The sequence below is a fragment of the Olea europaea genome, chromosome 2 (assembly GCF_002742605.1).
Source record: "Olea europaea var. sylvestris chromosome 2, O_europaea_v1, whole genome shotgun sequence".
Taxonomy (NCBI): domain Eukaryota; kingdom Viridiplantae; phylum Streptophyta; class Magnoliopsida; order Lamiales; family Oleaceae; genus Olea; species Olea europaea.
In genome coordinates this window covers 1159455-1185235 of record NC_036238.1, presented here as the reverse complement: position 1 = coordinate 1185235, position 25781 = coordinate 1159455, and the positions used below count along the sequence as shown (strand labels likewise).

Below are 25781 nucleotides of genomic sequence, written 5' to 3'. Positions count from 1 at the left end.
ATGTTGATTCAAAAGAAGATACATGTTCAAACAAATCTAGCTTGGTAAGTGTAATTTAACTATAGACCTACTATTACTTAGCATATGTTTGTAAATTACCTTTGCAATTTCACATATTTGCAGGAAATGTGAATTCACTCCATTAAGTAAGAGTAAGGGCGTGTCACCTGAAACTTTTAAAAGAAATTTAAGAATATGTAGGTGAATAAATGATACGTCATATGCTCCTGTTAAATAAACAATATAAATGGATAGGTAAAAAAATAAATCAAATTGATTATTCAATTACTATCAATATTGTTTTGAAAAAAAATAAAAATAAAATGAAAACATCTGCCTTTTTAAGGAAAATAAATCAGAAGAGCAAAAGTAGATGTGATTTCCGAAGTATTTGACCAAATCTTCTTCGTTTGGTAATACCTAATTTAGGAATACTTTGACCAAATCAATATTATTTTAGAAATAATTGACCAAATCTGTGACGTTACGTAAGACCTAATTTAGAGTCAAAACTGTCAATTATTTGTTTTCAATCTTCTTACAAACAAATAAGAATCATGTTATTTGCACAAACTAAATTGACAAGCTTAATTTACTAAGAGCTTGTTTGGCAGAGTTTTTAAGCTAATTAAAATCAATTTTTTGTCTATTATTTCTCTATTTTAACTGTCATTTTTGAATTATTCTCTTACAAATAGGACCCACTTTATCTCTAACGATAAAAAAATTAATTATCAGAATCCCTACCAAATAAGCATTAAGTATGTGTTGACAACATTTAGACCAGTTATTTCAAAAATAATTTTTCAAATCAATAGAAATCAATGGGCTAAATGTTGTCAACAGTAAATTCGTAAGCAAATCTTGTACAAATAAATTAATTCATCGAATAAACATAATACCTACAGCCTATCTAGGCCGATTAATCCTAGTAATATAAACTAAAGAAATAAGCTGTTTGCAAAATGGACTTGTATGGCTGATTTTTTATTTTTATTTTTTTTAATTCAACATCCAGTGAAAAATGGCCACGTGGATCACAGTAACATAATCTGTACAAGTTAGTCCTTAAGAATGGAAATTTTCAGAGTATATGATCAATTGTTGCATAATTTTCGTAACTCTAATTTATGAAATTGAGTTTTGCATCACACCCTAGATCATCCAAGAAATTTTATTTTGGAAAAAATGCATTTTTAAATAGTGTATTGATGAGAAATATGTGATTAAAAAATGAGAAAAAATTTTGGATTTATTTTTAATATTATTTTATTGAAAACTGTGTGATTGAAATGATGTTAAATTTCTGATTAAAAATGTATTTTTTCCAAATAATGTAAATCAAACATGGCCTTAAAGTCGCATTCTCATAGGAATCCTTTCAAAATATTTAACAAAAATTTAAATAATTTCTTCTATTATCCTTTTCACTATTATTGATAATGCAACTATAAGGCTTTCTCTAATTACAAGTTAGTCCCCAACATATTTGTCTATGTTTGCAACTATAAGCCTTAAATATTGCATGATTCTCGTTGTATCTAATTATGGAACTAGATTTTCCTTTAGAACATGCTTAAAAATACAAAATAGAAGTTCATAGCGTAATAGGTTGAGGATTGATGGGATGTAATTATTTGTATAGAAAGTTAATTTGTCTGAGCCAAAACTCAATATTATCAAAGCTTAGCTTCTGTTTGTTTCCCATTATTTGTCTATTAAAATAAAAATATAATCGTTATTCATCACATCAAACCATTATATTTGATTTTCTATCTCTTATGTGGGATTCGTAACGACTATATTTTTCATTTTTAACGGTTCAAACGGGGCCTTAATTTTAAACATTGATCCTTTAAATTAAAGAATATCTTTTAACAAGATAATGTCTTACAATGCTCTAATAAGATGTAATTTTATCTAAACAAAAAAAAAACGTTATTTGCAATCGTTCACTGCGACAATCATCCTATGTAACACACACATGATAAATAGTTGTTTGATGCATAAATCAATAAAAAACTACCACGTTGTGTTAATGTGTCAAAGAACTACTTGTCACATGTATGTAACCTAAAACAACTGTCGTAGTGAGCAACTATAAATAATATTAATCCTAAACAAAACCTAAAATGCTTTACGTGTATGCCATCTAAGACAACTACCGCAGTAATATTACCCTAAACAAAAACCTAAAAGGCTTTACGTGTATGACACTTAAGACAATTGTCGCAGTGAACAACCGCAAATAATATTTACCCTAAACAAAAACCTAAAATGCTTTCCAGCATGTCCATTCACAAGCCACTTCCAACAGGATCAGTCCATTGCAATTTCAATATTTCAAAGGGCTAATACAAAATGTTCCGATCTCCAAGAAATCATTGACAAGAAAATATAAAGAGAAATTAATAGGAAACATTAATATAAATTGCAATATCAGCCGAGAATAGGCTCCTGAGAAAAATGAGTTCAAAACTTGGAGCCAACATTTATCGCCTACACAAGGAAACACGAACAATTCTAGGAAATATCAAATATTATGTTAGAACCTTAGACATATAAGTAGAAAACATTCCTAATAAGACAAAATTAAGAACACACTAAAATGGAACCTTCCTTGAAACGGTAACAGCACATAGTGGATACTTCATTTCACAAGACAGCTTCAAAACTTCACTAAGATCAACCAAATTAACCTCGTCCTCCGCCCAATTGGAGTTGTTGGACTTTCTATGTTTAGTTTAAGTTTGAATTTGTTTATTGATCCCAATTTAATATTTTCGAGACAAAGTTATGTGCGTTTAGGAGTTGCAAGGTTGAACAAGCACTCACACTTGAGTTGAAAAAATTGGCTCTTGCAGCTTTTTCATAATTTTTTTGCAAATTTGATTGTGCCTCTAATTTAAAATGTCTGCGTCGCCACTGCACGTAGGCTATAATATTTGTATCTAGTTTCACTTTTTTGCATGGTCTAATTGTGCTAAGCATGCTGTCAATGTGTTGTACATAATACTGAATGCAATTGAACAATAGGATCAACGAAGAAAAATAATTGAGAAATGCAAGTATTAAAAGTGGGAGCTATGCTACACGAAAGATGGAAAGAAGCTTATGCCTCTGTTTGGTACCGCTAAAAAAATTGTTAAAATCTAAGTCAAAGTTATCAATTAATTTTAACTATTTCATATAGCACACAACTTTTTAATCATACATATTCCATCAACTTTTATCAAAATTTATTAAAAATCTGATTGTAATCTCTACATTGGCTATAATGCATTGTTACGAGTAATTTTGAGCACTACATTGGCTTAACCCAGCCAGCCCCAACCTAATCTAAAATCTATGGGACGTGCTAGGTCTCTGGTTATTTAGATTGTCTTGTGTTCGATCTATAGCTTGCTGGCATAGGATTACATAAAAAGGGTCGGCCGATCAAACTCGCCTAACACTACCCTTTCTACTTGATCTTCCATGTAGAAAAGATCTTATGTAAAGTAGTTGAAAACACAAAACAAAGAAAACCCTGAAAGCATCTATAATTAAACTATATCATATAGCATTCAAATTTAAAACAAAATCTCAAAATAAGCAAGCTTATAATCCCAAAGAGCTTATATTTATTGCTGGTGGAGTGGGAATAGGCATTGCACTGTTTGCCGGTTGCGTCTCCCCCCAATGATTCAACATGCCTCGCCAGTTGCAATTATGCGGAGGATCAATGCACTTGTCAATGCGTTCATCTTTTATTTCGATTCTCCAATGCCCATCAGAATAGTTTGCCTTTTGAGCCTGCCTTCTGTCCCATTCCAACTGAGCCTTTTGTTTTGATCGCAATAGACAAAACTGTTGGAGTGTTTCTGGCATGGAGTCGTGAAGTTTCCACCACTTCTTGTGGGCTATGTCGCTTGCGAATTCTTGTAGGAAATCTGTGTTCCAGTTGCAGTCGTAGTCACGAAAGCACATCCATGGCTTGTTACCTGTTGAAACGACGAATACTCAAGTTTTTAGATGAGTTGGTTCAACATGTTAGAATGATTGTGGAATCAAGTTTCGCAACTGTCTATTCTTGAAAAATTTTGCACATGCCAAACTTATAGCTAATCTCATCTGGATGACCTTACTTTCGAGACAAAATAATTGAGATGAGATTTGAATACAAACAATGTCACCATTTACATGAAATAAGGCTAGAACATTACCCAAATAATGAAGAACGTAAATAACCGGTGGTTCTGCTGTGAAAAGCCGAATTTTCTTCTGCTTTACTTCTTCATCGTCCCCAACCCAAAAATTCTTCAAGAAATTCATATACCTTGGAAATCTATGCCACCATGTGAAAACCTCATTCAGGTATCCCTGATCTCCACCATTATATGATTCAATTTCATTAATATTATCCATCAAAAACTGGAATGTGCAATTCGATGGCTCAATCACCATTACTCCAGAATTGAAAAGTGTTCCATGGTTCCCCGTTGCAGAGATTTCTGGCATCGAAAACAAGAAATCGATGTTTTTGAGAATAAGCAGATCGGAATCGATGAAGATTATTTTGTCATAATCTGTAAGTTGCCATAATCTGAACTTGCTGTAGTTCCATTCGTTGTAGGCATCTTTTTCGGCCTTAGGATTTCTGATTCTTTGTATTATTCGGATTTTCCAGCCTGCTAATTCGAGTCCACTTTTGTGGTATTCGCTGATTGTGTCATCGACAAGGATAATGAGATCCCTGGTGGATCCAGCCATGCGGATGCTCTGGGCTGCAGCTATGGCTCCACACACATAGACGTTGGCCGAGTGCAGGACGGTAGCGTAAGCCTCTCGTTGCCTGTTTCTGGTGTAATCCTGTGCTGTTATGTGCCAAACAAATCTTTATACGATTAGTGAGTATTAAGTAACACGCACTTCGTGATGTTATCAAAGAATCAAGTTTGACGTTTGGCAAAATCCCATATTTGGTATCAAGAATATTTAGTGCGCGAAACTAGATAGAACTTACCTTTGGCTCCAAGGGGAAGTGCAAGTTCACATGATCCTATTGGAAGCTGAAGCTTTTTTCTAAGCACATCCATGTTCGGTTTATATAACCACATGTTGCCAACACGAACAACTCGATCCTTGCACGTGAACAAATTTGGTATCGGTGGGCACTTTGTAATTAAAAGAAGATGAACAGGGTATCTACCTTTGCAAGAGGCAGCTAAACCAGCCACTGATATCTGCAAGTGTAGTCGAGCAATATCTTTCGACCAATTCACTTTATTACGACAAGGGAGTTTGACAGAAACAAGATCAGGGCGATGTCTTGGGACTTTAAGGTTAGATAGACGAGGGCAACTAGGAACTATGTCATCCTGTTCTTCATCAATCCATTCAGGATACAAGGAATCCCAAGTAATGTTTTTCTGGGCATAATCCAGGTGTAGAACTTCGTGATTAGCCGTGGGAATAAGCTGTTTCCATTGATGGATTTCGCTCTTATCAAAATTGAGAAGGCCTACTCGTCGAATCTTATTATCTTCAGGTAACTGCTCCAGTGCTCTTAGAATATCATGCGAATTGATGTCTAAATCTGATACGTATCGAGGATCCAACTCGCCCCATATCCACCTGTTCACAAAATGTGGCTTCAATATATAAGCTATGCATTATTGAAAAGCGTCGATCATATATTTGATGATATTGTCGTTGACTCGTCGTTCATTTGATTTACGTGTACATAGTTTATACTAATACTAATTATAAAAAAATAATTGATAACGATTTAGAAGATGAAAAATTAACTGACATGTGAATAATATTATAAATAAAAGAAATAAAAGTGAAAATTATTTATTTAATTTTTTAGATAAAATATAAAAACGAATAAATATTTATTTAATTTTTTAAATAAAATGTAAAAACTAACTTATAAGTCCATTTAATTTTTTAATTAATTATTTGGAGTTCATTTGTATATTTATTTTGAAAAATTTGGGAGGCAATTAATTAATTATTTTTTATTTTCTTTTTGTTTTGTTTTGTTTTGTTTAAAGAGGAGGATATATTCGTTATTTTGCAAGGCTTTATGGAGAAAATGGAAAAAAGGTTGTATTCCTCAAAGAAAATGTCATATAGGGGGATTTTCCGCAAAAATGAAAAGGTCGTATTCTGCAAAGAAAATGTCAATAGAGCCAAAGGTTAGGGGTGTTTTGTGTCAGTTACCCTTTCTTGAGGTCTACTTCTATTATGGTCTTTTCTATAAAAGTTCGCGAACAAGGTTTTTGAACAAAAGCACGGGGCCTCTATGTGTTCTATAAGTTCAAGGGAGTTTAAAGCCTGCAATGGAAGAATATCTGACTCGAATTCGAAGGGCCACGCACTAACACTTTAAATGGGACATTATTTATTAAGACGGAATCAAAATAGAAGACTTGTACAAGCTCAATTAAACCATATAACAGAGCTGCGGTGAGTTGACAGCCAGAATAAATTTTAGCACATCCTATGATATGAATTCTAATGGATTGAAAGGACCAGCCAAAAAGGAGTCCTATAGTCGACCCTAAATTTATCTGAGAATAAAATTTAGTTTGTTGTTGTTGATGCACAAGTGAAAAAAGTTGTTGAATGTAGAATTTACCTGGAAAAGTTGTGAAATATACTTTTCTGTTGATAAACTGGTGGAGATAAAAGAATTGTTACAAGTGTTCCAAGAACAATGGTAATCAGGACAATTTTTAGTGGGTGGATCTTGATTCTAGTACTCTTCCCTGCAATGGCAAACTGGAAAGGATTCTCAACACTTCTAAATTTGATTTTCTGCAACCTTTTCTTATATGCATCATCTCTGTTAATAGGGCATGCAGACGCATGTTAGAGTAAACAAGATGAACTGAATCCGTAATAAACAAATAAATAAGAACAGTAAGAACCAGTATTACTTGAATGTGTGTGTGTATATATCTTTGCACGTTTATGGCTTGTTGATATATCAAATTAGGTATAACTGGTCATAACTTAAGAAAAATGCCACGTGAACAGACTTATTTTGGTTATGCGCATTTTCGAGCGCGTCAGGTCTGACTTAACAAACAAGCCGTTGTATTATTCTGTCACTTCATCATGTCAATTACATAGTCTTTTGAACTATTTCCTATGTTAAAAAACCTTATTTAAAAGCTTAAGTCGTTAAAAGGGAAATGATATCTTTTTATTTAGACTCGTCTCTCTTATAAAAGTACCGCTCAAATGCAAATCATAAACTCTATTTTTTTTTAAGAGGCAGGTGAATATTCACAAATTTACGGCAGACGGGACTTGAACTGAGTTCTTTACTACATATGATATAATACCATGCGAAACCTTCGCATTCACAATCTGATGATCAAAACCTTCCAAATTTTTTATCTTTCTCGTCAACAGGCGTAGGCCTCTAGCATGATGAAGTGCCTTAAGTTCTTAGAAACCGAATATACGACATTTTTCCCAAGGAAAAAGTTCATGCGGGGCTTAAAGTACTACATAAGATTGAATGTTAAGACAATTGAGAAGGAGAATCCATGGATAAGAAACATACCCAATACAAGAATGAACTCACATTCTTTGTCTAGTATCCATGAGACTTCCGGAAAAATTTATCACTGAAATATCAGTTTGAATGACGTGATCATTTTATCTGCAGCACAATATAGAATCCAGGTCATGACATCATGGCCCACAAACTTTAGTAAACAATAATATCATAGGGTCGTTTAAAAGAAAAATAGTGCACGAAGATTGTTTCAGAAACTCGAACATGTGATTCCTTCTCGAGGGCCATTCATACGTTGGAAACGCTGTAATAGAATCTCCGAATTTACCTTTGAAAATGCCACAACAATTTCCATCCCGCAAGGATCGAGAGGTTAAGATGAAAACCAAGAGAGAGAAATTTTGTGACTGATGGAATATAGAGCAAGTAGAGAGTACAGCCTACTAATATGAACAATCATATATTGAATTCATGTTTGGTAATGTGATTATATAACGTTACAATATCAAGAAAGAAAACGAAACTAAAATCTTGTCTTTTAATGTACTATTCCATATGATCTAATACCACGTAGAAAACGTGCAGTTATCTCTTTCTTTTAAAAGAATAAGAAAATATTTCCCATTGTTAAAAGAAGATAAAAATCTTTCCTAGCTTTGGAAATTTTGTAGGTAATTCTAGGAACGTTTGATCTGTCTTAAGGTTTCTATTTAATTAGGAAAAACCCTCTTGTTTAATTCATGAAAAACTTTTATCCCCCTTGTCAGAAGAAAATTTTTGATCCCCTTTTCCGTTCGTTATGTATAGGACACATTTCGAAAGGTCATTCGCCCATCAATATTCACTTCCATCGCTGTTGTTTTAGAAGAAGTCATAAGTAAAATACGTGTAAATTTCATTTTTTGTCACTTAACATTCGACAAAATCTCAATTGGATCATTAAAACTTCAATTTATTTTCTAATTTCACCATTTTATCACCTGCTTTCTCCAAATTAATGAAGACCATTTAATCAGCAGCCATGCCACAATGAATCTTCCATGTAATTGATGCATGGTATGTCAATTACGTGAAACTGTTAAATAAAAAAAATACATTTAAATATTTAATCTAAAGACATCGCTATAATCTGTGTCTTACCATTTTCATTTTAATAGAATGATGAAATTTGAAACCAGTGACCTAATTAATATGAAGTTTATTGACCCAACTGAAATTTACGTAAAATTTAGTGGCCGCAGATGAAATTTATCGACAAAACACCTTATTATTCAAGTGGATTTGAAATATGATTTCTAAAGGAAAAAAATTGAAGCTTGAACTCAAGATGTGCTAGTTGAATACCAGTATGTCCACCACCTCAGATGGTGTGAAGGTTGGGTAGCATTATCGAGCTCCACCACCTATATTTCTCCATGATGTATGTATAATTCAAAATCTTTAATGTCGCAAAATCAACTATACCATTTAGATCATATTCTATAAGTTAGAGGTCGATCCGTAGTACAATAAAAAAGATTTACATTTTATTCTTCTTCAATACTGTCCATTGTTGTAGTGTTCACCATGCCAAATTTGTCATAAATATTTTCTTAATCAAGTAAAACAAATATCATTTTCTTCTTGCCTTTATGGCTATACAAAACATTATAAAACAATGGGTGTATTAAATGTATCGAGTTAATATAACATGTGCAATGTCTTACCAAATGGCAAAATTGTAATAATCTTTTATACATAACGAGGTAGAATATCTCAATTGTAACATTTTAAATTTTAAAATTCTACTAGGTCTTTCTGTAATCCTTTTTTTAATCAATGCTTTCAAAGTTTAAAATCACACTCGCTCGTAGGCAAACATTATTCGCTTTTGCAAAGTGGTTTTCAATTTAAACCATGATAAGCCTCATCGCAACATACATATGAAGATAATTACATACCAACTCGAGTATTCTTCAAATTATAATGTTGAGATTATTTGTGTTCTATGTTTCCTTTTCTGCTGCACTTAAATTGAACAAAATTTTCTTATGGTCAACTGTCCACTTAGTCAACTGCAAAAAACACTGTAGAATCATGCAATGCAAGCTGCTCGTATGTTTCCTAATCGCAAGGAAAGTTTTTACATTTTATATAACAACTTTAACATCTTTTAATTAAATTTCTGGCAACTTTTTGGAACAGAATATATATCCATAAAATCCTTCACTCAGATCCCCAAAAAAATATAGAAACTTTTGCAACCTACATATTTCACAGAGTAGTTTGTGCTTCAATTCATAATCGATGTTTTTAATAACGTTTTGAAGTACTCACAGTGTATTTTGCAATGCATATTTCAATCTGCTAAACCGCTAACGATGAGATCAAAATAGTGCGTTGGAAATCTAATTCATAGCCATCACCTCTTTTGGCTTATTTTTTGGCCTATATTTCAATCTTTGGAAAAGGTTCTGGGTATCATTTTGAAAAACTCAGGATTAGCTATATATGCCACCACATAGTTTGAAATGAAAAACTGTTAAGTGGTGGACTTAAATAAAATGATATTTGATGTCAGTTATTATCAAATTTATAAGTATGGCTAATTTTCTGGTTGATACGAGTTGTATATATATTGTTATTTTAATTGAATTGGTGAATTGAAAATTTGATATTATTTCGTTGAATTTGTATATTGTAGTTCTCGGCACTAATACAGAGTTAATAAATAATGATCATTTTAGTCATTTGAGGAATTGCAAAAAGCAACGTAGGGGGTGTGTCCAATGAGACTTTTGAAAACTTTTATAGACTTTTTTTTAAGTGATAATTTTGAGTGAATTGTCCAAATGGTCATTGAACTTTGCAAAAGGTTTTCAAAGGATCATTGAGCTTTAAAAATCACATAAATGGTCACTAAACTTTGGAAAATATTTTTACGGAGTCATTGAACTTTAAAAATTATCTAAATGATCACTGAACTTTACAAAATGTTTACTAGGAATCACTGAATTCGGTGACCTCGTGGAAACCTTTTGTAAAGTTCGATGATCTCGTGGAAACCTTTTACAAAGTTCGGTGATCATTTGGGTGATTTTTAAAGTACAGTGATCTCGTAGAAATCTTTTATAAAGATCAGTGATTATTTAGGTGATTTTTAAAGTTTAGTGACCCACTGCAAACTTTCTACAACTTTCAGTGACCATTGGGCAATTCACTCGATAATTTTTGTAATTTTTTTGGACTTTTCTATAGATTTGTATGGAATCAATGGAAGTCATTCGTAGACTTCTGTAGACTTTCATTCTAAAACTTTTATAAACTTTTGTAGAATTCAAAAGATTTTGAAAATTTTCATTTAAAATGAAATTCACGTTATTCTAATGCAACAGTGTGAAGTTCTCACTTCTCACATCGTATGTGCGCTGTGGTTCATTGGTTTCTACATTCTCTTTCCTCTCTTTACGTAATAAAAAATATTTTTAAAATAACAAAAAATTGAGTAACCTCAATTAAATAAGTAGTAATCAAAATAACATACGCGCGCTCACACATATATAGAAAATCAATATATAAGTTTAATTATAAATTAGTACTTTTTTATATAAAAATCTTATAATTTAACTATATAGATATTTTTCATAACAAATTGTTAAATTTTTTTTATAAGCATCTTTAATTACAATTTATTTTCATAGAAAATAAAAATAAAAAATAAAATAGAAAAAAGAAAAATAGAAACAAAAATAACCCGTAGAAAAAAATAATATTTTAATCATGACTCTAATGTCCATAGAAGGGAAAAAGGAAATAGAAATATTGAAAGAGATAAAAAATACATAATAATATATATTTTTTATTTGTGAAAGTTTTCCAAAATCTTAGAATGAATGAGAGACAAATTTTAATATTTTACTTTTCTACTGTCTCCTTAAAAGTTAGCATGTTAGAGACTTTTATAAAAAAATTTATAAGTCATTGACAATTTACATACTCCAAACTTTTTAAAAAATTTTAATTGACTATGCCGCGATTTTAGAGGGTGTCAATTAGACTAGTCGGTTTGGGTCGCTCGTGTTAGACTCGAAAAAAGCTTTAGTCGGCCAGGCTCGAGGCTCTAGTCAAGCCCCATTTTGGAGCACTGGTTCGAACCCGAGCTAGAGCCATAGCCAGAGCCAGCCCATGTGGCTCGACGAACCACACTGGCAGCTCGTGTCACGGCCAATTTTTGATTAGTGACGAGCAGATTCTTAAAAAAATTATTGCAGCAATGTAGCTGCATGTACTATTGCTTGCTTGCAGGTTGCTTGTGTATATATTTACAAAAATTTGAGCGGGCCCAACTCGGCTCAATAAGGCCTGAGCCTAGATTTTTTGTTCGAGGAAAAGCTTGAGCCTAAAAAAATTGAACCATTTTTACTCGAGTCGAGCCTGGAACCTCAAGTTTCAGCTCGTGAGCCAGCTTGATTCGGCTCATTGACATCCCACGTGATTTTTAAAGATTCTTTAAAAGTCTATAAGTTTTCATTGAATATACCAATACTTTTAGAAAGTCTCAAAATGTTCATATTAAATACTTTTAAACTTTTTAAATTTCAAACAGACTTTAAAAGTCCCAATTAAGTACACCCCATACATTAGTTTTTTAAGGTACTAGTATTTCATGTTTTTGATACTTTTGTAATATTTTTGATTTCGCTTTTTTAGTCTTTTAAGGTAATGTATTGCATTAATTACGCAAATTTAAAGGTAAGTTTCACCATGCCCTCATTTTCATCATCCTACCTTTTTTTTTAAATTGATTTTTGACATCTTATATTAAGTTTTTTTACTTTTTACGGTTCCTTGTATTGTCAAAGTCATCTTTTAAAGAACTTGCAAGCCCCTGTCTAATTAATCCTGGGTCTGCCCTATTAAGTCACTATTACTTTTTTAGTTTTCTATTTTGTTTTAAATTTTTCTCAACAATATGTTTCTGCTTTCTATCATTATTTCAAGGTCTAATTAATCTTGGGTCCACCCACTCCAAAATTTGATTTATTGCATGATTTTGAAGTTGTGCGATTCCTAGGGGGTTCTATGCATTTATTTGAATGATTGGATTTATTTATGGATGACTGAATGTATATATGGTTGATGAATGAAATAATAATCAATTTTTTTCCATCATAATGAGGCACAAGGGAAACAAGATTGTTGGACATTGTTTTTTAAATTGATTTTTTCAAAGCCCTATTACCAGTTTGAAGGCAAGATAATTTGTAAGACATGTAATCTAAAATTAACTTCTAATTTTGCATTATAAAATACTGCAACATGCGAAATAGAATTCACAATGGCATGCCATGTGGCTATAAGGAGAACATTCCATCAAGTTGAATTCATATGAAAAAACACCATGGATGCATCAACAATTAAAATGACAGAGACCAAAACGAACTAAAGAGCACATTTGGAACATCACATTCAATAGTACTATACGATAAGATTTTAATTTCTTTTCTTCCTCAATAGTGGCAAACACTATTTATTCCACCAAACCAAACCTGCTGGGAACTTAGCAAAGTAGGATTTCCTCTTAGGTTTATCAAATATCCCAGATCCATAAGTCTGATATGTCATCTCAATCAAGAGAGGGAACTGCAAGATGGAGAAAAGAACTATCGGAATCGTTGAAAGGATGATGATCGGAATGGTAACCCAAGACAACTTCTCATGTAGAATCAGATACAATGCAGAACCAAAGGATGCCATCATCGTAACGATCGAAAAGAACAAACATGTCAATCCAAATATTAATTTCGTCGGTAAAGACTTGAGAAAATCTTCTTCTGCATAACGAGCCGTAAGAATTCCTAAGAACATCAACAGCGACGTACTGGAACTGAACATTGACAAGGCATTTGAAATCATGAAAATCAAGAATGGAGTTCTTTGAGTTTCCAGCATTGTTGGCAATCCTGAGTTTTCTTTATTACCACCTGGTACTGTGAAAGCTGTTGTGAACATTACAGCAGCAATTAGAGTGCCTACTATCATGCTTGATCCTGCTGTGCTTTTCACCCAGTTCTCTGCATCTTTGGTTAATTTCTTGTGTTCATCAGTGAATAACATTTCGGGTGTTTTGTTGATCGCATTTTTTTCCTCTTTGAGTTTGGATTGTACTATGCTCTCGACTTCCTGTTTATTGGAAGAAACAACTTAAGATGAGGATTTAAAACTTTAGATAAAATAGATTGACGTACCATTAGAGTAGATAAAATGTCGTGAATTCAAGAACATTTGTGAGTAGGGAAGAGAAAAATTACAACATATTATATGTCACTTTGGACTAATTTTTTTGGGATGAAATCACGTGCACAATTTGAACTCCATATCGAATCACCTCATATAAAGCTTAAACTTTTGGAAACAAGACAAACTTATATATGTGAATTAAGTGTTCAATAACTATCACCTATTTATAAAAATTGTACGTGTTGTAGAGAGGGAGCATGTTGAAGATAAAATTCAAATAAATAAGTATACGATATCTCTCAACAGCTTGAACTTTTAGATATTATGACTTGAATAACAACCACAACAGTAACATGCATGCTCACATCCACACACATACATTAACATTACCTTATACCATTGCAGTTCCCTTTGCATTTGTAGGGCTGCTCTAGATACCCTCTGAAGTTGAGGAGGAGGAGATAATTTTGCAGCAAGATGTAAATAATTGTTCTTAAACATATCATGCCTCCTTGCCATTATACTCTTCTTTGTTCCTAAAGTAAATATAAGGCTAAAAATCTTCTCTTGACGCAAAACAATTGCATGTGAAAAAATTGTTTTCCCTTTTTTATCTTTTCTCCATATAATTTCGGGTTTATATTTAATCATTTCTTCTATAAATTCAGAAATTCCATGCTTTATGGCATCATATATTATTGTATCCATGTCCATTTTTTCAAGATCTAATTTGCTCAGATGTCGCACTTCTTTAACCACGTGACTTAGGAATTTCACAACTTCGACATGGACTAACTTCCTCTGGTGTATGTAATTGATCTCTGGAACTGAAAAATTAAGAAAACTAATGTTAAATAGCCAATCATGTGTTATTTATTTTCAATTCATGTGTAACGGAAATTATATATTTATAGAGGAAGATGATACATACCAAGAAATTGCAATATCCCCCAACCGGATTTGCGCACCAACTCTAGAGCTGTACAACAGGATTTTACTTAGAGTGTCAAAATGTACTTGGTTATCAAAGCCTAGGCCCACATAACACATGAAAGCCAGCCAGACCCATCACAGGCCATGTTGTGGTCAGCCCACATCTACAGTTGGCCAGGCTCAACTGTGACGGATCATGGGTCCATGTGTTCAAACTAAATTTAGAAAAAGACTTAGGCATGGGATGAACTGGCCGAGCCGAGCCAGGGATAGTCAATGAGTCATCATGGCCTGATTTATGCCTCTAAATTAAATTTAGGAAAGGGAGGAATGTGGTGGTATTTGACATACCTCGAGTAGTCATAGAAATCCTTCCCATCAGATCTTCGTCGCTTGATTCATCAATTTGAATGATGTGATGATCACTAGTACCTGATGTTTGCATTTCTACATGCTCGTTGTCCCAAGGTGTGTGTACACTTACACCTTGTGTAAAAAGTTCAGATTACTTTTTCAAAATGATTAACGTTCAACATTTGCATTTAAAGCATGTTTATAAATTGCACTAGATAGTATGAAAAAGAAACCAATATTTATCTAAATGTGCCCTTGAGGTAAAATTGTTTGTGAATGAAATTAATAGGAGAGCATTTATGTACTTACAATGGTAGATCCATCTTTCCCAAAATGAAAGCTTAGTCCCACTAAGAAATGCGGAAGGCTTGTGAGCCAATATTTTGAGTGTGTAATTACCACCATGATCTCGGGTAGCACCCAACTTTGGATACCTTTTCAATAGCATAGAAGTAACATCTACAATAAGCAAAAAAGCATTAATTAGATATCCATATCATAGGGATTAAGCCCTAATCTCAATTTCTACTAAAACTTTTGGTAAACCGAAATAAAAAAACCATCTAGCAAATTTATAGATCAATTTATAATGAGAAATAGTAGTGAATTCCACAAAAAATTGTGGATAATAATGTGTGGTAATTATGAATTCGTATTTGAAATTATGTTAGATTCTGACTGAATTTAAAACCAGTTTATAAATTGCATTCAAACAGTGATTTCTAGTACTTCACACTCAACGTGAATACTCTGTCTTCATTACTGTGGAAAAAAATGGCCACCTAAAATATGTAGTATATATGCAAAAATATTAGGTTTATTTGCATTTGAGGGAATTATTCAAAAGTGTGATTGGACTCCACTCATTATCCATTCACATACCATAAATTTCAGCAGTAATAAGGGAATTGAGTAGTGTGACTCCATTTTCACCCTTTTCAGGACTGAGCTCATCTTTTGGCGTCACTTTATATAAATAACGAACCATTTCCTTTTTTCCATACAATGCAGCCACAATCACAGGAAGATGCCCATCTTCATGATCTGCAGTTTCTATTGTAACTAATTTTTTGTTCTTACATACCATTGCCTTGGCCAGTTTCTTTGCACCACAGATCGCAGCAAGAGATAAGGCCGTAGCTCCGTATTCATTTTTCTGTTCTAAGTCAGCTGCATCCATCGTGATTACAAGTTTTTCTGCAATTTCAATGTGTCCAGACAAAATTGCAATGTGCAGAGCTGTATCTTTGTGTGATGAAACTATTTCCCTAATCGCATCTTGATTCTGCCGAAGGATTTCTTCTATAGAATGCCACTTACCTTCTTCAATTGCCTTGTATAAGTGCTCGTAAGCAAGGTGCTTTCTCGACCCTGCAAACAATGTTGTCGACCTGTATGTGAGGGGCTTGTGTCGAATACAAAGTTCATTAAATAAAAGGGAAAATTGGTGCCACCACATTGTTCTTGTGGAAGAATATCTAAGAGTTAAATTTTATAGATAGTTACTGAAGTTTACATGACAATTTAACAAAGATTTGAACAATTTTCGTCTTTGAGAACTGATTGTGCAACTGTAATAAATGGTTGATGACTAACTTACTCATTTTTAAATAAATGAGAACAAACAATGCAATTTCATGTTTCTTATAACATGATAAGTTTTTAGACAAACTAGTTCATTACAAGTATTGAAATAGTACCATTATCTTCGACATGACTCTCTTCATCGTGATCTGAGCTTGGTGCTGGTTGTCGAACCTGAGCCCAATCCCTCTCGGTCAAATGAGTCCATACATAGTGAGCAGAAATGTGGTCTTTAAACTTAGAGTATATTGCTGATCCACATGAAAGTTGAATTGCATGCAGAGCCAAAGCATTCTTTTTCTTCCATTTTTCACGCTCATGTTTATTTGTCTTATCTGGTTTACTTTCCTTAGAGACAACATCCCAAAGCCCATTCCCAATGAAATAATTTTTCAAGCAATTTTTCCAAGTTTCAAAACTATCCTCAGTTAGCTCCTCTGACACAATAGCCACACCTGCTAGATTAAGCTTTATGTTATCTGTTCGCCAATCAAAAATGATAGTTCAGTGACAAACTTAAAGCAAAAGAAAAGAAAGTTTGATGACTAAATGAAACAATGCTATAAGTTGTTGAGTGGCAAGCAGTTTTTCAAACTGGTCAAGAAAAGTTGCTGTTCTTGGCACTGCGAATGGACCATAAAAAGTACTATCTTCTTTGTTGCTTCGCAAGTTTTATTCGAAGCATAGTTGAACTAGCAATTGAATAATAGAGCTCAAGTTGAAAAAGGAAACTTGAGACAACCACCACAAATGAACAAAAATAATAATAATAATAATAAAAAAATAAAATAACACAAAGTAAGTTGAAACATCTTACTTGACTCTAATTCTGTCATTTTCTCTCACGACGAAGAACAATTGTAAACATGCTATTATCATCGAGAAAGGCAAGCAGTGTTTATACATGCACTCTATAGTATTGCCCTATGCTCAAGTAAGGTACACTATTATTATTATTATATATATATTTTTACTTTTACTTTCTATCTTCTCTCCTTTTGTCTCCTTCTTTGCTGTCCACAGACCTGGTGCCTTCCTTAGCAATTATTCTCAACTTCTTGGATCCAACAAGGCAACAATGTGCTGCACATTGTGCAGAAAAACAATATTTACCCAAAAAATTAGAAAAAAAAGTTCCTAATTGAAATGTTTTCAAATTTCCCCTTTTTTTTTTCTTTTTAATTAAATTAACCATGACAAATTAAAAGTATTTATTTACTGAAAAATAAAAATAATATACAAATTTAGGAGGAAAACATGTAACTTAACTTTGGACTAATTAAATTTCTGATGGGTAAAATCTCAAATTCTTTAGATATGCAGATAATAGTCAAAGTATAAGAGATTATGCTACCCCTCTTAATAAGTTTTGTAGTTGTGAGTGAAATAAGAAAATTTATACAATAGCCTGGAAAGTTCATGTAATTTGCTCTAAATAAAATGTTCTTTTTACAATTTTATTTAGAGAAAATTATATAAATTAGTCATCTCTCAGATGTTTATATGGCCCAGTCCACTGCAGCAGCCATCTAGCTCAAATTTCACAAAATAATAGTGATTTGGACCGGTTTAAAAAGATTCAACCCTCATTAATTTAAAAACTTAATTTTTTCCATAACTCATTTTTACTATATATTCTTTCAATAAAATAACTTTACATGTAAATATAAAATTTTTCCTATTCTCTAACTGCACAATCTCCAAAAAATTATTATTATAAAATTTATTTTTTCACAAAGAGCTTCAGCCCCTGTTGGCAGGACAGAATTGGAGCAAGGTAGGCCCACTTCTTTAAATGAACTTAGGCACTTCGCATTACAGGAAAACATGGAATTAAAATTATATTATCATTAATCAAGTTTTAACTAATTTTATTCAAAGATCAGGTGTTAATTATATTATCAAATAAGGTAGGATTCGTAATTAACCCGGATTTGCAAGTTGATTAGCTGATTTCAAAATCTTCAAAACGTAGATCTCTCTCACATGCATACATTCACACTGTCATTGATGCACTGGTATAGTGTTTTTGGGGCTTTTTTATTCTGCTGAAATTCGAAAGGGAATGAATGTGCTAAGATGAGATTGGGAAAGGTAGCTTCTGCAAAGGATAAAACCACCAAATTCCTGTTTCATCTTCTTCGTAGATCTGCATTGGGCTTCCTTTTCTTCGTCTAGGCTTTCTCTTCTTCGTATATATTCTCATTTCTCATTGTAGAGGTGGTGACGATGGTTGTGATTGAGGATGTCATGGTTGTGATGCAGGTTGTGGCGCTGTGGTGGTAGAAAGAAATTTAGTGCAGAAAATAGGCATTTGTGAATTATTTGGTGGTGGTGGTTAATGCGGCATTTGAGGTGTAGTTGGTGATGTTGGGTTGGAGATGGTGGAGGATTTGATGTAGAGATGGTGATGATGATGGTAGTTTTGATTGAGGTGGTACTGGTTTTGAAGTGTTAGGGTTGATGCGGGTGGTGGTGGGAATGGGAGCAGGAGAGGGATGGATAGGTTTGAGAAAGAGTTGTTGTAGCCAGATAATTGTGATCAATAAAAAGAATAAATTGTGGTTAATAAATAACATTTGACCTAAAAATATATGACCTGTGACTAAATTTGTAATTGTCACAATTTATATTTTTTGTGATCGAGAAATGAGTTTTCACCAATTAATTTGATAATTTGTGATCGTGAAATATGTTGTGACCTATAAAATTTGCGATTTGTAATTGAGAAATAAGTTGTAATTAATTTGATAAATTGTAATCGAGAATTAACTTACGACCAATTTGTGATCGTGAATAAGTTGTGACTTATAAAATTTGTTATTGTGAGCGATAAATTTGAGAAATTGTGATCGATAAATAACATATCACAACTAGACATATATCTAATTACATCTTCTAGGTCACTGGTTACAAGTTACACGTCATTGGTCACAAGTATCAAGTCACATTAGAATTGATAAAAGGTCACAATAAGACATATTTGGTCACAAATCCCAGGTCACATTATACACTGATAACAACTCACAACTAAACATATAACTGATTACAACTTCCAGGTCACTGGTCACATGTCATTGGTAACAGATTACAACTAGATAGGTATTTAGTTACAGCTATAAGGTAACAGGTTATAGATCAAAATGCCATATATCACAGGTCACATTATACATTGATAACATGTAACGACAAGATATATTTGATTATTGTTCCTAGGTTACATGTCAAACTAAAAAAAAAATATTTTCAAAGAATTTATACAGAAAAAATTGATTACAGAGAATCTTGTCTTTGTAATTACACAAAATTTAGGAAATTCTACTCAATATCCATTTAAAAATACCCCTAATTCGAAATTAAAAGAAAATAAAAAATTGCACTTTCAAACAACAATCAAGTTTCAAAACAGATTTTAACCCTTTAAACAATTAAAATAAAATATAAAGAATAATACTAAATCCTTTACATTTCTCCCTCATCCGTCTCCTTCTCCTTCTCCAACCTCAATTCCCCCCATTCAATTGAATGACCAATACAAAATAATTGTTGCAAACCAAGTTAATAACCAATTCTCGTTTTATACCTCCAACAAAAAAGTTCTCACACTACTCAAAAACAATAGACTCTGCAGACACTATCACTTTTTTTTATCATTTCATGCACATATAGTAGACAGGCTCTGAGCATGAGACAATAATTGCTTTGTTGTTGAACAATCTGGTGACTTATCTGTATGATTTAGATGTTCGACGGGGAATCCTTCATTGCAAAACAATGGCGTATTTCAAGGATGAAAACAATTTCTTATCCGGTACCACTATTTCCATCAACACTTTTTATATATGCATCCACTTTTAAAAATTAAATTTTATTATATTTTAAAATCATATATAAATTTACTTAAATAGATATAAACAAAATTAAATAAAACTACATAATTCTAAATTGATCCAGATCCACCAGTTTTTATTTTCATTTATCCTTAACTAGAATCCTAATAGAAAGAGAAAAAATTGACTCGACTTGTTCCGAATCACCCTAGTGGACCAAAAGCGTGACGTGCGCCGACGATAAATGCTGACTACATGTCAAATCTATCACCAAAGCTAACATAATGCGATGGGCCCAAATTATTTACTTTGTGCTTCATCAAAATGAGTTATAACACTCAACATGTCGTGTGGCTCTCATTCGAAATCATTAGGCTCTTCCAGTTAAAAAGAATCAATTTTCACCTGTAGGAAAATTACAGAAAAATTTATAAGTTGATAGCTTGGTGAGTGGAGAAGTTCGAAAATAATTATACTTCTTCATTTTTACATTTTTATCGAAAATCGAGTTCATATCATTGATAACTCGTAAGATAACATCATATAATTATAGCCAAGACATGAGACATTCACATAACGTGGTAAAATATCATTTCAAGTCATGATATAATCATAAGATGGTAATCATGCTATAATCTCATCACATCAGATGTATTGAAAAATTCACCAAAAATGTACCATTTGACTAAAATCTGTAATCCGCCCCTCGGGCTAAAAACTTTCGCCACTGGCCTTTGGCCTCTCTGTGAATGAAAGCGGGTCTCAAAACCTCTGATAATCAATTTTAGAACACAGTCAAATCCCCTCAGTGAACTATATATACACAATCACAACCCCTTCATCCCCAGTCAACCCCTCAGTGTAGTATAAAACACGACCAAGACCCCTCTGTGAACTAGAAGAAGTACATAATCACGGGTACTTTTCTGGTCGATCTCAATATCATGTCTCACATACCAAACAAATCTCAATATCACATGTCTCATATACCAAGTCACAAGTATACAATAAATAATCCTTAAAATTCCACATGTATCATAATAAAAGAGATTTCCATAATAATCATGTAATTCGAACACATAATTGCACATACTTTAACAATATACTTAATTTATATATATTTTAAAAGTATATATATTTTTTCACTCACAAAGCTATGTACACCAATATCAACTCGATTGGTAAGCTGTCCCGATATCTGTATCGCCATCTAAAATATGATAAAATTTTTAAATCAACAATTAACTATTTTAAGTAATCTTAATAATTAAATAGGCGATACCCAAACTTAATCATTTCATGTTTAAGGGATTTCTAAAACCTCTTTAATCACTAAAACTAGTTTTTCTTTCATTTTACTCAATTTCATAGTTTATTATATTTAATCCCTTTAATAAATTGAATTTAATCTAACAATTTAAGAACTATAAAATTAAACATAACTTGACAATAAGTAACTTTTTACTTACCTTTAACTTCGAAGAATTTAAGCCTAATAGTAGAAGAACTTATTTTCTAACACGTTAGCGAGTTTTCCATTTTTTTTTCTTTTTCTCCTTCTTTTTTTCCCCTTCTTCCTTCTCTTTCTTTCTCCCTGTTCCCATTTCTCTCTGTGTGTTTTTGTATATGTAGGCAAATGGATTTGTTTGGCAATGGATTGATATAAAATAAATGCACCGCCTCACCTTTTTTGTTTGCCTTTTTTTTTTTTAATACTTCTGACTTTTCTTTTAATTAAACTAATGTTTTGTTTTTTTGACTTTTCTTTTAATTAAACTAATGTATTACAAAACTCACCCAAAGAATTTTGTCCTCGAAATTCAATTAATTAAGTACGAAAAAGTCGTGGATATTGAGAAAGCATCTGCTCTTCCCTCTCCCATGTCGCCTCTTCTACAACATGATTTCTACAATGAACTTTTAGTCCCAAAATTTAATCTTTCCTATCATACTTTTAATAACTTCCTAAGCCAATTTATGATATTCTCATCTTTCATTTTTTCTTTTTTTTCCAAGACCTTAGGAAAACTCAATTATTTTTTCAAGTTGAAATTCAAGATACTACTTTTTATGTTCTCCAAATCTTCACCTTACGTTCTAATTTAAACTATTCCCTAATCACATTCTTTTTCTATAACAATGGTTACATATTAAGATCGAACAACATTCTTTCACCCATTTCATCATACGTCCTTGGAATATTTCAATATTATATATAACATCAATTATCGTCACTTGTGTCTAGTTTTTATATGTCAATTTCATGAAAATAAATAGTTATCCAATTCTCCTTTAATTAACCAACCATAATTGATAGCCTCTCTTTTGAACTTATCTTCAAAGTGTTTGACGTTCTACTCTTTTGAACTTGTCTTTATAGTGTCTAGCATTCTATCAAAAGAAGATGCACAATGTAATTTAATTATATAAGTTCTTACAACTAACCAAAGATAAATACTCCAATTCCACCATGTAATTAACAATATTATCTATATATAATTTATAAGTCTATCCTATGAACTGACTATATCATTTAAAAAGAATCTTGTAACCTTAATCAATACATCCACAATAATTTAAATACTATTTTGCCTCCATTCCGCGTATTTGGAATCCCCAAACAAAAATATTTGAGGGTAACTGCCTCCATTTTAAATTAACAATATCTCCAAAAATTCAATTGTTCATAATTTTGTAAAATTCTAGTTATCCTCAACAAAACAATTGAGATAGCTCAATATGGTGTTCTTTTCCTTTAATTCTATATCACCCAATGATAATATATACACAATTTCCATTTCCAATATTTCGAATAAAATATACCTTAAAGTCTTATGATTGATAACTATTGATATTTCTCTCAATGTGATGACAAAATCCCAATATAACCAACTTCAAATCATGTTTTAATCATGCATCTTTAACAATCTACAGTATCATCTATAATTTATAAGTTTACTTCAGAATACTTTCTAAACCTTAACATAAACATTATTGATATCATCTTTAAATATAAGAGCAAATATTTCCTCATAATTTCCTAATAGCAAAACTTTTGACATTTCTATACCCATACAAATTTTGTTCTTTCTTTCTATAAAAAGACAATAATAACATTTGATCTATGAAAATCTATTTTCTTATTCCATAAATAGGTCGTTGATCTATCATTAATGCATCATCCTTCTTGTATATCACATAAGGACCTTTAATTAAGATAATATAACCTAAAGATACTATTTGAGAATGAGTAAAATCTATATTTGATGATCATCTTAAACTTTAGACAAAGCCAACATGTCCTACTTATATTCCTTAACAAATATATTTTGATAAAAATGGAATACTTTGTTCATAATCCATACAATTGAAAATAGCCCAAAAATTACATCACTAAAATTTCAATAAATTCAACTTAACTTCAAAATTTAACTGAGTGCTTCTCAATTGTATGGAATATAACACAATAATCCAATGAATGGCCTTAACAAAATTAATTAACTTGATAACCCAAATTTATCATCACATTATTTTGCTATAGGACAACCATTATATTCATTTACATGCTATTCACCATATCATGTTATGATCATGTAACCTTGGCGTTTATCATCATATCGGATGACCTAAAACATTTAATTATATCAATTTTCCTTAATATCATAAGATGATAACCTTCATATTTATCAACTGAACATTTCACACATCAATATACCGCATGTTAATTTCCCAATCTAAACAAATTTTGATTCTACCATTCTCTATTTTTTTTTCCACATAAACATACCTAAATGCACATATCCATTTAATTCTATTTTTAAAGCAACAAATCACCCCATAATAGGTAATCATTATGAAATTCATTCCTATTATTCTCACATTCCTTGTAATCAAACCACTCATAAATAATCGAAATAATTGGAATTACCATTAATTTCCTCAATGCCTAAAATACACCATAACACATTGTCATCTATTAATCAACAAATCATCATTTTGTCTTCCACAATTTCTTATCATATAGCATAAATATACACCATTATGATTTCTATTATCATCCCATATAAGTGGTCACAAATCACCACAAAATTTTGATAACACCAAAGATCATTTGGCTTCAAAAATAATTAAAATTCCACGCTAGTTGTAAAATTTATAATTTCGAATTCCCCACAAAATCATCAAAATCTATTCAAATCTTAATAGATTACATATACACATAGTTTCAACCCAACAACTAATAACATTTCCAACCATCGGATCATTACAAGTATCATAGTTACATACTAGTCTTTTCTGGATCTGTTAAAAATATCTTTCTATCATTTTTGGTTCCATACATTTGAGTTAGAGAGCATGTGATTTTTGCCACCACGACATGCAATCACATCCACTGAACATGCATGAACCATAAAAATTTTCAAAACCATGCTCTGATACCACTTTGACACGACCCGTCCCAAATCACCCTAGTGGACCCGAAACGTGACATGCGCCGATGATAGATGCTGACTAGATGTCAAATCTATCACCAAGGCTGACTATGAGTTATTTCAAAAAATGCAACAAAATCAAATGTTTATGTAAAACATAATGTGATGGGTCCAAATTATTTACATTGTGCTTCATCAAAATGAGTTATAACACTCAACATGTCATACGGCTCTCATTCCGAAATCATTAGGCTCTTCAAGCTAAAAAGAATCAATTTCCACATGTAGGAAAATTATGGGAAAATATATGAGTTGATAGCTCAGTGAGTGGAGAAGTTCAAAAATAATTATACTTTTTCATTTTTACATTTTTATCGAAAATCGAGTTCATAACATTAATAACTCGCAAGATAACATCATATAATTATAGCCAAAACATGAGACATTCACATAACATGGTAAAATATCATCTCAAGTCATGATATAAATACAAGCTGGTAATCATGCTATAATCTCACCATATCAGATGTACTGGAAAATTCACCAAAAATATACCCTCTGACTAAAATCTGTAATCCGCCCTTCGGGTTAAGAACTTTCGCCACGGGTCTTTGGCCCCTTCGTGAACGAAAGCGGGTCTCAAGACCTCTGATAATCAATTCTTGAACACGGCTAAGGCCCCTCAATGAACTATATATACACGGTCACGACCCCTTCATCCCCAGTTGACCCCTCAGTGTAGTATAGAACACGGCCAAGGCCCCTCTGTGAACTAAAAGAAGTACATAATCACGGGTACTTTTCTGGTCAATCTCAATATCACGTCTCACATACCAAACAAATCTCAATATCACATGTCTCATATACCAAGTCACAAATGTACAATAAATAATCATTGAAATTCCACAT

General features: G+C 32.2%; 2 protein-coding genes across 2 annotated transcripts; both read right to left on the bottom strand.

The window, feature by feature from the left end:
- Nucleotides 1–3600: 3600 nt before the first annotated feature.
- LOC111370894 (UDP-glucuronate:xylan alpha-glucuronosyltransferase 1-like) lies at nt 3601–14257 on the bottom strand. Its single transcript, XM_022992792.1, has 7 exons — nt 14129–14257; nt 13043–13681; nt 7438–7505; nt 6629–6835; nt 5006–5616; nt 4206–4856; nt 3601–3983 (listed from the first exon to the last, which is right to left on the bottom strand). The coding sequence occupies exons 1-7, from the start codon at nt 14255–14257 to the stop codon at nt 3601–3603; spliced, it is 2688 nt and encodes an 895-aa protein (XP_022848560.1).
- Nucleotides 14258–14489: 232 nt separating this feature from the next.
- LOC111370882 lies at nt 14490–17445 on the bottom strand. The gene is made up of 7 exons (XM_022992786.1): nt 17427–17445; nt 16726–17088; nt 15908–16396; nt 15335–15484; nt 15023–15157; nt 14670–14769; nt 14490–14565 (listed from the first exon to the last, which is right to left on the bottom strand). The coding sequence occupies exons 1-7, from the start codon at nt 17443–17445 to the stop codon at nt 14490–14492; spliced, it is 1332 nt and encodes a 443-aa protein (XP_022848554.1).
- Between the last annotated feature and the right edge of the window lie 8336 nt (nt 17446–25781).